Source organism: Lagenorhynchus albirostris, chromosome 8 (assembly GCF_949774975.1).
Source record: "Lagenorhynchus albirostris chromosome 8, mLagAlb1.1, whole genome shotgun sequence".
In the NCBI taxonomy this organism is placed as follows: domain Eukaryota; kingdom Metazoa; phylum Chordata; class Mammalia; order Artiodactyla; family Delphinidae; genus Lagenorhynchus; species Lagenorhynchus albirostris.
In genome coordinates, this window is record NC_083102.1 from 29,218,748 (window position 1) to 29,234,286 (window position 15,539).

The 15,539-nt window shown below is 42.3% G+C and overlaps 1 protein-coding gene across 1 annotated transcript in view; it reads left to right on the top strand.

The window, feature by feature from the left end:
* The first annotated feature begins 399 nt into the window (after positions 1-399).
* Positions 400-15,539, top strand: part of TSPAN12 (tetraspanin 12) — a 65,402-nt gene continuing 50,262 nt past the window's right edge. Inside the window, exons 1-2 of the mRNA XM_060156000.1 lie at positions 400-655; positions 1,625-1,760. Of these exons, the coding sequence (XP_060011983.1) occupies positions 1,695-1,760 (66 nt within the window). The 5' untranslated portion in view covers positions 400-655; positions 1,625-1,694. The remainder of the gene's footprint in view (positions 656-1,624; positions 1,761-15,539) is intronic.

Here is a 15,539-nt window from a genome sequence, read left to right on the forward strand (position 1 = left end):
TGTTAGTGACAAATCGCAGGAGGTGGTTCTAGAAAGGTTGTGAAAACTAGTTTCTCATTGCAGGAATCGGGTTGGGCCACTCCTTCACCCCCCTTCTCAAACACAAATATTTTCATATAATAAAAGCCTGTTCCCTATGGTTATAACCCAGCCTCCCCTCCTCCGATACCACCATTTTTAAGGGGCTTGCTGCGCGGACTTCTCCAAAGTCCCTAGGTTTTTTCTCCCTCTGGCCCTTGTAGAGGTGAGGCGTCCCTTCGGGGGCTCACGCCGCGTGAGGGGACCAGAAACACCCATTAGGATCCAACCCGGGCAGCCGGCGGCCCGAGCATGCGCTGAGAGTTCGTGCAGCTGGCCCTGGCTGCCGCCGCTGCCTCGTCCGGACTTGGCGAGGACTTGGGAGGGACAGCGGCGCTGGGAGGTGGCTTAGCAGAGACTTTCCAGCAACTGCTGCCCAGGACTTTTTTTTTTCCCCCTTTTCCCAGGAGGCGGCGACGGCGGCGGCGGGGGGGAGAGGAAGAGAAGGAAGCTTCTCCAGTTTGAGTCAATGCAGCCCTGCGGCTTTCCAGGAGGAGCGTCGCTGCCCCGATGAGCCCCCGCAGTGCGTCCCCGACTGTCCCCCGGCGGGATCGGGGCGCGGAGCCCAGCGCCGACGGTGAGTGGCCGCGCGTCTCTCGTCCTTCCTGCCCGCTGTCCCGCCAGCCCGCCGGCGGCGGCTGCCCCCGGCGGTGTGTGCTAAACTACTTAGAGTGCTGGCTTCGGGGCTCCCCGCCGCCGGCGCTTCCCCGCGCGCCCTGCCGGGGGCGCGCGCCCGGGTGGCGGGGCGGCTGACCGCGCTCGGCTTTGTGCTCCTCGGGCGGCTGGGAGAGCCGGGTCGCGGCCGGGGCCGGGGCCGGGGGAGGGGGACGTGAATGACTAACCCGGCGTCTGCACAGCTGCACCGGCCCTAATTCCCGTGCGCCCCTCCCCGCTCCCCGCCCGCCGCCCCCGGCTAATCCATCATTCCGGGGCCCAAACATCATTTCTTGTGTTCTCCCGGAGAAACCCTAGTCGCCGGGCGGAATCCCAGCTCAGCGCTGCGCCCCCTCCAGTGCCCCGCGTTCACACCCGAGCTGCGGGATGGCGAAGGGGGTGCGGAGGCGGGGGGCCCAGGAACTGTCCAAGTGAGAGGAACACTCTCACCTTCGGTGTCGCCCGCGGCGTCTGTGACATCTCCGGGGGGGCGGGGGGGACGGGAGTGTGGTTTCCAACCTTCGGGACAGTTCGGAGCAGAGCTCTCCCCGAGGAGGGGCGTGGACTGAGGGAGGTTTTAAAGAGCGTCTCATCAGAATTCAGAGGACACCGCCGCGTGTCCCCTGAGAACCCGAGTTTACTGCGCGCCTTCATTCATCCGGGGAGACAATCTTTTCTCTTCCCAGCAGGTGTTATCTGAAGCCTGTTTGGAACTTTGGGGAGTTTAGGTTACTATTATAACTTTAACAAATGATTTTCGATGAAGCGATGTCTCGAATGAACTAGGCTTCGGACCAGACCTGCACCCAGCTGACGGCTGGCAGAGGAGGGATGGGCTGGGGGTGAGGAGCGCGGTGGTGAGAAGTCCCCTGTTATCCTCCGCCCTCTGCAGATCGCTGCTGTTTTGCCCGTGGGGGTAGGATGTGGTGAAAGGATGGGGCTTCTCCCTCCCGAGGCTCACAATGGCCAGAGAAGATTCTGTGAAGTGTTTGCGCTGCCTGCTCTACGCGCTCAATCTGCTCTTTTGGGTAAGTCAAGCAGTCCACTGCACCAACAGGTGGGGACGGCTGGACTCGGTTTCCTATAGCCACCACATAATGCGCCAAAGGGCATGGCTAAGCATTAATTAATTACATGGGATCACACCCTCTATTTTTCAGAGAAGTAAATTTTGACCTTAAAATGCCTTTGATCTAGCTCAAGTTCCATTTGTAATTAGAAAAAAGAAATCCACCGCTGGATACTAGTGGCAGTAAAATTAGACTTGAAGTTAATCTGGGGATATAAATAAATGCACGTGCTTGTGCTTGTAGATAAGAAAATTTTGACACACTACTTAGGGAACTGCTTGTTTTCAGGAATTTCAGATAACTGTGCAAGCCATAAATTGTTTCCTTACGTCATCCTATAAAATCTGGTGGGGGCAGAAGTCTTACTATGTTTTTGTAGGAATTCATACCCAGATATCCTATCAAAAGACTAAGTAGATTTTTCTGGGAGATTCCATATAGTCTGAAAAGGTGGTTTCCGTGTAACTATTTCTAAGTTGGCAAAGCTTTAAGGAATTTTGTGTATGCTTTTGGAAAATCCCATAACCATTTAAGGAAATAAAATACATAAAATTTAACAAGCTCATGGAAATCTTTATGCCCTGTGAGTTAGTGACTTTTTATGCATTGCACCCAGGCATAAATTTTCATTAAGTGTTATTAATAATCACATTGTTATTTACAAAACTTTTGAGGAAACTGTAAAAATTTAAACGTTGAATGTTGCTTCAGGAAGCTGTCCTGCTTAAGCAGTTAGTTTTTTTTCCCCCAAATTTGTGTTCTATTAATAATTTATATTCAAAACGTTCTGTTACAGTTTTTAATGAGTAATTTATTTATTTGGCTGACTAGCTGGCATTTACCAGCTTTTTTTTTTTGTAGGGTTATGACATGTGGTCTCTAGAGAATGACATTTTGGTTGAACTACTCCTTATGGATGGCTCCATTTTAAGGTGACAAATGAAGCCTTACGTCAGGAAGTAATCTGAAAGATATCTAAACTGGCAACTTTTTTTCTCAACATGAAACTTAAAGCATTGAGTAGTTATATTCACCACTTGGAAATATAAAATACCTAACTGATCTTATTGCAGTTTTTAATTCTAAAAATGTACAAATTAAATGTACATTTAATTTAAGGTACAAACTTAATTTAATTAAGGTCATTAAATTACCTGCTTAGCTATAGGGTATTAAGATTTTGAACTTTGTTCCTTTAAAATGTGTGATAATTGTCACTTCTGTTTATTAGTTTTTCACTTTTCTACTTTATTGTTTTTAATTACAGAATCAACACATTTTTATAACTAAAAGGGGATTTAAGATGATCTGGTCGAACTTCCTTACTTTGGGAATGAGAAAACTAAGTGTAGGTTAGTGACGGGAAGCCAAAGGTCAGATGGCCCAATGGTGACAGTGCCGGGAGCAGAACTCAGCTTTCTTGCCCCTAGACGGTGCCTTTACATGGACGATTACTGTGTTCGAACCTTGGAATTACTAGGACTTTTTTTGTGCAACATAGAACAATGTTTTGGAAATTTTCTCAATAACTTGTATTATGTGTGTGTGTGGAGGGGAACCCAAATCACTTAACAAAAATATTACTCTTCTGAGTAATGACATTTGCTTTAAAATGCCTATTCCTTAAACTCCTCCAGGGCTCTTTGTGTCCCCAAAGAATGTAAAATGTTATTTCTTTGTTGTTATCCTGTACTTCAACATTCTCACTTTCTGTGTGTTCTGATTTATTAAAATTGCTTCCCCCTTTCTCCAGCCCTCCTCTTCTCCAAATATCATCTCCCCACCAACAAAATAATCCGAGTTTACTGCCTACTCAGCATCCCTCTGTATTTTTCTTTATTTTATTATTATTATTATTATTTTTTTTTGCTGTACGCGGGCCTCTCACTGTTGTGGCCTCTCCCGTTGCGGAGCACAGGCTCCGGACGCGCAGGCTCAGCGGCCATGGCTCACGGGCCAGCCGCTCTGCGGCATGTGGGATCTTCCCGGACCGGGGCACGAACCCGTGTGCCCTGCATCGGCAGGTGGACTCTCAACCACTGCGCCACCAGGGAAGCCCTATTTTTCTTTATTTCATACAAAGATGTATTTACTCATACCTGTCCACGTATACCCATTCATGTACATTCATATAGATATTCATGACATTTTTTGTTAGGTTGTTTTTCTCATTTGGTTAGAGTTACAGGAGCGGGATTGCTATGTCAGAGGATATGTAATGATGACAACAAAATAGCTAACATTTATGTAGTTCTTACTGTGTTTGCCAGGCACGTTTAAGTGTCTCAGTTTCCTAGCCTGCAAAATAGGAATGGTTCCTATTTTTTAGAGTTTTTTAGAGTTGTTGGGGGATTAGACTCAATATATGTGAAGTGCTTGAACAGTGGCACTTAATAAGCGCTATCTAGGTCGTAGCGGTAGCAGTAGTAGCTGTAGTACCCGCAGTCGTTACTACTACTACAATAATGATGCTCACGAATAGTTTACTGTAATAAGTAGATTACCGGGAGATGGATTGATGAGTCAAAGGAATCCTTGTAGTAGTAATGGTTATTGTTGTGATTAATACTGCTACTATTGCTACCGCTCCTCCATTCCTTTGACCCAGTAATCCTGTCCTGGGAATCTATCTCCTAGAAATAGAAGCACCAGTATACCTCATTATATGTACATCATATACATATAATGTTGCTGCCATCTTATGAAACTTTTAAATTTTTACCAATCTAAGAGGTTTAAAGTGTTATTCCACTGTTACTTTATTCTTTACCTTCCCCACTATCAGTGAGCTTGAGCATCACTTTATATAAACAAATTTTTATATGTTTTTTCAGTAGAATTTTTCTCTAGAATTTTATATAATCTTTTTTTATTCTTCTGTTCTTTTAAAGCACCTGCCTTTCTTGTCTTGATTAAGGTTTCTTTTTCTTTGAGATTATTTTAAACAATTAAAATATCTGTCAGGAGTTTTTTGGAATTATATGAAATGTATATGCTAACTTTGGGGACATTGGTGTTATTCTTTCAAAGTTAAAGCAATGTTTGCAGATCCTATATTTCCTTACTTGTGCCTCACACATTCCTGGGCATCCTTACACTACTCTTTCATCTAATTCTCATCTAATTCTCATTTCCCGCCTGGAAAATGGCGGGTGGTGGTAAAGAGAAGTTACTCAGTGAAGCTCATTAGCTTACCAGTAAGTAGCAGAATAGGGATTCAAAGTCCAATTTTTTTTTTTCTCTAAGTGCGGCAGAGGTTGTACTATTGGAAACGGTGCTGAATTTATTTGCAGCAGAGAAATAAACATCTTCAGTAGGAAGGGATTAGCTGTCCACCTGCTCATTCCAAGTCCCCTAGAGCAGTGCTTCTCAAACCTCCATGTGCATACAGATCACCTGGGCATCTCGTTAAAATGCAAATTCTGATTCAGTATGTCTGGGGCTGGGCCTGAGAGTCTGCATTTCTCAAAAGCCCCTCTGTGACACTGTTGCTGCTGGTCTGAGTGCCCCATCTGGAGGAGCAAGGCTTTAGTCCTTGCTTTTAGTTCTCATTGGAATTAGAAGGAGAACAAACTAGTGTGGCGTGAACCTGAGCTCATCCTGAGTGTGGAGAGGGCGACTGTACTGGCCTCTAGTTTTGTGGGATTGAGATACCTGCACTCATTAACTGCAGGATCAAAAGCTGTATCCTTTTACTCTTCTCCTAGCATCTGAAATAGACTTTTTCTTATCTATTTCTACTATACTGGTACCCTCTCCCCTTCTCTACCCAACAAAAATTTTAGGGAAAGAAAAATAAATCTTATTTGGAAAAACACTGAGGACCTATACAATTTTGTTTTTCTGTTCTGGGAGTTGAATATCAAACAGTGAATTTTTTTTTTCAGTAAAAATGTGTATCTTGCATATTTAATTTTTTTAAGTGGGAGGTATAGACCTGTCTAAGAGGAAACAATCCACAGAATATTCAAGATCACAGATGCACTGCATTCTTTCATTGCTGTGGATCCGGTCACCTTGATTTGCCATCTGTTGAAGTGGCTCTTTCACATGTAAAGAAGCATGATCCCGGTTCAGCTCTACTGGGGCTGGCAGACAGATACTGGACCTTCGAGGTTTGTCATGAGTTTTGTGGATTTGTAATGGGAAAAGGCACATGAGACACAGTGCACGTGAGTAAACTGCCCTGAGAGCTCTTTGGAGACCATGATTCACATTCTGGCCACGATAGAGCAAGGAAATGGGTTATTTTTACTTCAAATGTATCACACTTTTACTTTTTAAGTGCCATAGTATTTCATAAATGAAAGCTTTCCTCCATTTTAAAGACAACTTCTGTGGCTTTATGATGTGAGTGTTTACCATTCTTAGATGATAATTTTCTGCTGTTGGAAAAATGGATACATATGGTTCTTTTTGGAAATTCTTGAAATTGGTGAACACTTAACATTCATCACGTTTGTTTATTATTTTCTAAAAGTATAATATCCCACCTGTAGTTTTAAACTCTCTTTTCTCACCAGCAGATAAGAGCCATTGTCTTTCACTTACCATTACCAAAGAGTAGCAAGAGAGAGGAACTACCCTTGACAAAATATGAAAAGAAGCTTATAAAGGAAAGCCTAAAAAGCAGACAGGAAATCTGGTTCACACTTTTGGGATATATGCAAGCTAGATGAAGAAAACAGAAGACTCAATGTTCTGTTGCTTTTTCTCCGGTTTTCTATAGTGAACCTTAGGTGTCTGACCCCCGTAGACCCTAAAGAGATTCTGGGCAAGTGGGTATTTGCATTCACACAGCATTTATATACTCATGTTAAAATACTACTTTTTAAATTGTTGCTCTCCACCCCCCCACAATTTTGTACTATTGAAAGGCATTCCAGCTTACTTTAACTCTTCCTAAGGAATAAAGGAGAGCCCTTCGAGAAATGTTAGTGCTTTTTAAAAATAAACATTCAATAAGCTTTAGTCTCAGGGGCAAAGCTAATACACTTTTCTTAATGCGGTTGGCTCAGCTGAGCAAAGACAGGCCACTGCATGCTTCTTAAGGAAGCATTTCGAGAAGGAGAAGGGCGTGGAGGCTTCCTTGGGGCCCAGCCCTGCTGCCAACTGGACTCACAGGCCCCTCAGGCATCGTTCCCCACTCAGAACAGTCACAGGCTGGGCCATTGGGCTGCACAGAAACTACGGTGTAGAATGAGGCCTTTCTCCCTTCTTTTGCCTGCATTGCCTATAGGGTGACCAGATCATTTATTGTGGAAATCAGGACAATTTTGAGAGTGAAGTTATAAGGGGTTGTCTCTATTAATAATGATGACAGGACAACAGAGGCTTAAAGTGGAACCATCCTGGTCAGAGCAGGATGTATGGTCACCCTGTCTGCAGGGCAACATGATCTATAAAAACTATTAGTCAGCACAGCTCCAAGGTGCTATTGATTTATTCATCCTTAATTAGTAGATGTTCGTGCTTAAATGATACCCACAAGGAATCTTCGGAACTTGTTTCAGCCATCATTTACAGTGCCCGTGCTTTCAGGCAAATAGTCTGATCTGTTTGCTTTTTTCTGCTGCTCCCGGCTCCCCCCCAGATCCCCAGAAGGGAAGCTGGTTGAGGCATGAACTGATTAAAAGGTGGATGGGAGCAGGCTTGGGAACTGAGACAGACGTGTTCCTGGGAAGTACTTGCCTTGGGCTGCTAGCCTCCAAATTATCAAAAATTGATTTACCGGGCTTCCTTGGTGGCGCAGTGGTTGAGAGTCCGCCCGCCGATGCAGGGGACACGGGTCCGTGCCCTGGTCCGGGAAGATCCCACATGCCACGGAGTGGCTGGGCCCGTGAGCCATGGCTGCTGAGCCTGCGCGTCCGGAGCCTGTTGCTCCGCAACGGGAGAGGCCACGACAGTGAGAGGCCCGCGTACCGCAAAAAAACAAAAACAAAAACAAAAAACATTGATTTACCTTTACATTTTAATAAATAATAATTGGAATCCTTTTGTTTTTAAGAAAAAAAGGGAATTTTAAAAGCATCTAGTTCAATTTTTCCATTTTCATCATGAGCGAAAAGAGTTTCTAAAAGTTTGGATTACTCGTCCAAGTTCTCTGTAGAGACAGAAATGTAACTAAGTTCCTGGTCTCTCTTCCACATTCTGCTCTTTGCTAACAGATTTGACATAAAAAGAAAAGTTTAGGTGGCTGGCTTTAGACATCTGTCTGCCTTGAGCAGAAATGATTAGTGTTACTGTCACCTTATATAAGACTATATATTATATATGCCAGACAGTTGAAGGATGTAAATGTCTATTTTTTGACTGCAACCTTACTTCCTGGAAACTATAGGTATACATTTCATAATAAATTCTGATATAGGAAACAACTTGATTCTTGTTTTTTTACATGATTAAATTCAAGCAAAACCAGAATATATCTGCAACACAGCAAATTTCATTTTTATAAATATTTGTTGAGAGCTAGCATTTTCTGAATGTTTTTTGCAAGACAGAAGGTGGCAGAGGTCCTGCCAAGTAGTATATTAAATATATTTCTCTAAAGTAATCTTTGTGTTATTTTCTAAATATTTCCTTGAACTACAGATAATATTTTGCAATATTGGAGAAGATGTAAGGAGCTATAAACCTAGTTACATGTGGTAACTACAGTGTCCTAATAATTTAATCATCATGAATGACAGTTGAAGAATTATTTTATTTTAATTTGGAAAGTGAGTAGAAAATACCATTATTTGTAAGGAGTCCTGAATTGGTTGCATAATTTGTCCTTCTAGATTTAATAGCATTAGGATTAGTTATTGAAGTGACGTTGTCTCATCTTAGCTTAGTTCCTTGCTATAGCATGCACTGTATTTGTTGTTACTGTTATTATTTTCTCAACAGTAAGTAAAATCACTCTTTGAGAATTGAACTGTTCTCAGCCATTTAATGCGGCTGGAAATAAGGTCATAATAAAAAGCAGTGTATTTTCAGAATTGCTTGTTTACTGTGAGATAAAGCTTTGTGTTGATATTATTTATTTCTACTGATGTTCTCTGCACAGCTACAATGCTTCGGTGACTACAGTGAAAAAAACAGCGGGGCTAAGTAGAATGCAACATTTGTAGTTTAAACGACTTTTGAGAACACTTAAGCCAGCTTCTGACCTGATATATAAATTTTTCATCATGTAATTCAGCAAGCATCTCTCTACTGGAAAACGTCCAGTGATAGAAAGCTCAGTTCTACTTAAAGCATCTCCTAATTTTGCTAAAGTTCTCCAATAGTTAGCTTATCTAGCAAGTTGAAATCATCTTTCTTTAATTATTTTCTCATTCATTCATCTAATATGTATCAGGTCTTACTACTGGGCCTGGTACTCTACTGTGAGATGGGGCTAGAGGCAGTGGTCTGTGTCCTCTAGTGGAATGAGATGGGTGGGTAAAAATAGGAGACGGTAGATAACTGCTCTGTGAAGTCTAGACAAGAGTGTTGACTCTGGGTAAGGAGGGAGCTGGGAGGAAAACTTTACATTCTAGCTGATGTTTGAGCTGGTCTTTAAGGATAAGGTTGCTCTGCTCATGATATGGAAAGGCTGGGGCAGGATTGCATTCCAGGCAGAGGGAACTGCATGGGCAAAGCCATAGGTTTGGGAGGTCTGTGTGGTGCATATCAGAGAAGCACAAGCAGGACTTTTTTCATCCAAGGACAGAATGTGTGTGGGAAGGAGTTGGCAGGAAATAAGTTGAAGAGATAGGTCAAAGGGTGACTGAAGAGGGCCTGTGTGTCCTGCTGTAGAGTTTAAACTTATTCTCTAAGAGAGAGTTGGGGGAAGTGGAAGTGAGAGATGGGGAGGGGCCCCAAGGGGCAGCTATTAGAGCTTTATAAGCAGAATCGCTCGATCTGTGTTTTATAAAGCTAACTGAAGGGTGAATTTGAGGTGGAATCTGTGAGCTGGAGAGTTCTATTATAAGGTGATTATAATTGCCTGGCAAGAGACTGAGGGCTTGAACTAGCCAGAATGGCAGGAAAGGGGGAGGAATTTATCAGGTGTGTTGCAGGAACAATCCATTGGGCTTGAAAGCAATTAGATGTAGGACTGAGGAAGAGGGAGAGGTTCAGGCTGCTTGCCAAGGTGCCAGTGGATGTGACTGAAGCACTGATTATACCATTTACCGAGACAGGAAAAACAGTGGGAGGGACACACAGGTTTCGAGAAGAATGAAAATGCGTTCAGTTTTAGAGATGTCAAAAATAAGAATGGCTATGGAAGTCCAATAGACAGTTCCATCCAGAGCGGCCTTTCCCGTCCATTTGTTAGACCTTCAAATATCCGAAGATCACATCTATGAACTGATTTAAGAGTTGTCTCCTAAACTGAGAAAGGTTAAGAGAAAGGCCTGAGGTCAAAAGGAATAGGTAATAGGTATAAGATAGTAACAGGGAATATGTGTAAGAATCCTATGCTTTTTTCATCCTGTGAATGCTCTATGAAGTTGGACTTGCTATTATAACATTTTATATAGGAGGAAACTGAAGCTTAGGAAAGATTAAATGACATACCCGAAGTCATATAGATGAAAAGGAGCAGAGCTGGAATTCAAATTCAAACCAAGCCTTTTTTTTTTTTGCGGTACGCGGGCCTCCCACTGCTGCGGCCTCTCCCGCTGCGGAGCACAGGCTCCGGACGCGCAGGCTCAGCGGCCATGGCCCACGGGCCCAGTCGCTCCGCGGCATGTGGGATCCTCCCGGACCGGGGCACGAACCCGCGTCCCCCGCATCGGCAGGCGGACTCCCAACCACTGCGCCACCAGGGAAGCCCAAACCAAGGCTTTTTGATACAATGGCTTCTTATGGCCATTGTGGTCAAGACCGTATGCCTCACGATGACCTCTAAGACCGTGTGCTCTGACCCCTGCCTGGCTTTCCATTCTTGCTCCCTGCCGGTTTCCCTTCCTTGCACATATCATGCTGCCTTCCACCCCGGGACCTTTGCTGTTCTTTCTGACTGGAATGTTCTTTTCAACCTCCCTTTCCCTAATGAACTTGATAATTATCTTTCAGATCTTAGCTGTCTGGAGAAGTTCCCTTGACCCCATGGAATAGGTCAGTCACCCCAAAAGGATTTTTTTTTAATATTTATTATTTTTTTAAAATTTATTTATTTATTTGGCTGAGCTGGGTCTTAGTTGCAGCACGCGGGGTCTTCATGGCACGTGTGGGATCTTCGTTGTGGCATGTGGGATCTTTTAGTTGCGTCATAAAGGATCTAGTTCCCTGACCAGGGATAGAACCTGGGCCCCTTGCAATGGGAGCATGGAGTCTTAGCCACTGGACCACCAGGGAAGTCCCCCAAAAGAAGTTCTTACAGCAACTTGTATTATTCCTTCCTAGTACTTATTACACTTTGCAGTTACACATTTGTGTCTCTGATGAGTTGACTAACACTTGACTAACACGTGATCTCTTCACTTAGTAAATTTCATCATAGAATTGAGCTGGTGCCTGTCATTGCTGATCAGTATATATCTCTAGCACATTGCACAGTACCTGACAAAGAGCAGCTGATCAATACATATTTTTTTGAAAGAAAGAATAACTTCAGAACCCATGCTCTTAACTGTTCTACAGTACTAGAAATGTTTTGGAATATGCCGTTTTAAAAAATGACATTTTTGTTATGAATGGAAGTACTGTGTATATAATGACAACCGCTGATACTACATCATGCAAAATGAAGAATCTGATAATTTATTGATAGCTGTCTTAGAGCTATGATATTGAAAATTGGCTAAACAGCCTGTGAGAAATTAAAGGATGGAGAAATCAAGATCGGTTATTATTTCGAAGAATGATAAAGAGAGGGGAGAATTATTTATAACTGCAAAAGAATTAAGGTAATTAAATGAAATAGCACATTAGTAGACTTTCCCGTTCCCCTGAAACATATAAGGTATTTGAAGACCCACATATAGCCAAGTAGAGGGAGACCACTTAGCCGCAGATTTAATCAAGCAGTCCATGGTCCCCTGCTAGCCCTGTGTGTTGTAATAGGTACTGTGATTATTGAGGTTTGGTAAGATCGACAGATCAGGAGACAGCTGCCATTGAAAAGATAGTCCGTTACACTCACAAATCCTAAGAGATAGAGTACAGGTCTCCTCATGGTGGGGTCCATTGCGAGGCAGGGAGAGAGGGAGACTGAGCAAGTGCTTTCATTGGGGCTTCTTCAAGGAGGAACTGGCAAAGCAGGATAAGTAGGTTTTGGCTAGTTTGAATAATTTCAGCAGCCTCTGTCCCTAGTTGTCTGGCATCTGGACCTTGCGGTGATTCGGGCATGTGTAGAGTGGCCTGGAAGGAGAGAGGTCAATAAAGGGGTGGTTGGGAGTGTGGGCTCCGGATTGGTTGGTTTGTATTTGAAAATGAAAACTGTGGGCCCTGAAGAAGGACTTCTCACAAGGGCGGGTGGAAGGTGGCCAAGGCAAGGTGACTCAGGCATATTATCAGTTTGTCCAGACCAAGGTGTGTCCAGCATAAGCATGTAGAACAGATGTTAAAGCATCAAGTTTACAGAAGCTGGAAGCATGTTTAATACACTGTGGCTGATCCACTGGGTAACTTTTATGAGGTTTACAATCTGTTCTTCATTCCCAACAGGAATGAGGATAGTAATAAGTGGCCTAATGCTCCTCTGAACTGTGATCCCAGGGTTCTTAACCTGTTTTAAGCCATTGAGCCCTGAGCCCTCGTTCAGCAAAGAAAGTAGTTCAGACATTCAGACTGAGCCTGACCCCTACAGAGGACCTCCCCCTGCAACCCCACCCTTCCCTTGTTTTAAGGAACCCTGCATGCTATGCAGGTGCATCTCCTCGCTGTTTGGGGAATATAAGGCTCGTCTGTAAACTTGGAAGGCATTTAGTGACTAACCCTGAAGCTTCAAAGATGAAGGCCTGGATTTGAATCCAGCCCTGCCGTTTAGAATCTGCAAGACCTTGAACAGGTTACTTCACTTTTCCGTGCTTCGTGTCACTTTTTACAGTCTATCATTATCTGGTTTACATATTTATTCCTTGTGTTCTGTAAGAAGCTCCACAAAGGCTGACATCTTGCTTCTTTTATGCATTGTTGGGTCTGTGACTCTAGCACAGACAGTACAAGGCAGATGGTTGGTGCTGAGTAAATACGGTAGTTCCCCTTATCCTCGGTTTCACTTTCTGTAGTTTCAGTTACCCACGGTCAACAGTGTTCCAAAAATATAAAATGGAAAGTTCCAGAAATCAACAATTCGTAAGTTTTATCTTGTGTGCAGTTCTGAGAAGCATGATGAAATCTCCTACTGTCAGGTCCAGGATGTGAATCATCCCTTTGTCCACTGTATCCAAGGTGTAGATGCTACCCGCCCATTATTACAGAAAAAAACATTAGTATATATAGGGTTTGGTACTCTCTAAGGTTTCAGGCATCCAGTGGGGTTCTTGGAAAATATCCCCCTCGGATAAGGCGGGGATATACTGTATCTGCAACTGGATGAAGGATGCGTGAATTCACTAGCTGCTTTTCCAGGCAGGTGGAGCTCCACGTGCTCTGCTGACCTAGGAGCCCTTATCCAGAAAGCATGTTTACAGCCACTCCTTGAGTCAGTAAAGACTCATTCCTATCTTGTATGTTCATTATTTCAGCATTTACAGAAAACCTGTAACGTAATGGTAATCAATGTTCATCAAGATGCCAGAAATTATTAAAAATCAAATTAAGCTGAAATTCATTATACTGCACTTAAGAAGATAAGTATAAGGCAATTTGAGAAAAATTTCCATCAAAATAGGAAAGGCCTTCAGAACTTAAGAGTTAACCTTCAGCTTTTAGAAAAGCCTCCCAGGAAGACTGAATGTGTTCCAGATAGTTGCTGTTTAAAAAAAAAATCTTTTTTTTAAAATTATGGACAATTAAAAACATACAGAAGTAGAAAGCACAGTATAATTAATCCCCAGTTACCAACACAGCCTCCACTTCTCACTTAATCCCCATACATCGGGATTGTTTATTAAACCATTCAGCATGTATCTGTAAAAGGTAAGGATTCTTAAAAAAAAATACTATTGTCATATCTAAAATAATAAACAATAATTTATTTTATGATGTCAATATTTTTTATTTTATTTATTTTTTTATACAGCAGGTTCTTATTAGTTATCTATTTTATACATATTACTGTATATATGTCAATCCCAATCTCCCAATTCATTCCACCAGCCCCTCCCCTCCGCTTTCCCCCTTTGGTGTCCATATGTTTGTTCTCAACATCTGTGTCTCTATTTCTGCCTTGCAAACCAGTTCATCTGTACCATTTTTCTAGATTCCACATATATGTGTTAATATATGATATTTGTTTTTCTCTTTCTGACTTACTTCACTCTGTATGACAGTCTCTATGTCCATCCACATCTCTACAAATGACCCATTTTTGTTCCTTTTTATGGCTGAGTAATATTCCATTGTATATATGTACCACATCTTCTTTATCCATTCGTCTGTCAATGGGCATTTAGGCTGCTTCCATGACCTGGCTATTGTAAATATTTTCAAATATCCAATATCGCCAGTCTTCTCATAAATGGCTCTTTGTGGTTGGTTCATTTAAATCAGGATCCAAACCAAGATCCTGACATTGCCTTGGACAATCTCTGAAATCTCTTTTAATTTATAACAGTTTCTCCTTCCTTCTTTTTGTTCCACCTGCCAGCTTTTTTTTTTTTTTTTTTACCTGCCAGCTTTTTAAATTGAAAAAACCAGATCATTTGTTCTGTAAAATTTCTTATATTCTTGATTTTGTTGATTGCATCTGCACGGTGACATTTAACAAGTTTAAATCTGTTCCCTGTATTTCCTATAAACTGATAGAGCTGGAGGCTTGATTAGATTCAGTTTTGACTTTTTGGTTAAATTAACCTCAAAGGTATCTCTGAGTACTTCTGATTGCATCATATTGGGGACATTATTATATCCAGTTGCCTCTTTTTATGATACTAAGATTGATCAGGGCATCTGGTATTTTATGTCAACCTTATCTCTCCATTCTAAAAGTCCCCATCAGCCTTTCACACTTCATGCAGTAGTTCTCAGCCCTTACTACCCATTAGAATATCTGTGGAGCCTTTATCCACTTTTGATGCCCAGACCCCACGTCCAAGAATTGATTCAGGGTGGATCTGGGCTCAGTAATTTTTTTAAGAGTCCTGGTTGATTCTGATGTACAGACGGGACTGAGAGCCACTGACTTGATAATTTTGGCAGTCGTTGAGGATCTTTGCCAAGAGAGCCATTATTTCAGAAAAGATTATCCAATAGTGACATTCTGTCATGCTTTCTGTACTTATTAGCAGACATTCTTCCATTAAAAACTTTCATTAAGTCTTTGGTTCTTTTCTTTAGTTCGTATAGGAAAGATTGGATAAATATTGGATTCTTATCAGTTTTCTGAATGAGTTGAATATCCAACATCCTCCAAAGCTGGCTAATGAGTTTTGTTTAACGATTATTGTGAATTCATAGATTTTAGCATATTGGATGTTTTAAACCATTGCATTTATTATTATTATTATGACTATTATTTTCATGCTCAAATTGTCTAACTTTAGCCAATGGAAGTCCTTTGAAGTTAGCTCCTGTGACGTTTCTGGACAACATCAGTAGTATTTGATTGCTCCCTTGCTTTTACATATGACGTGTTTTAGGCTTATGTTGTAC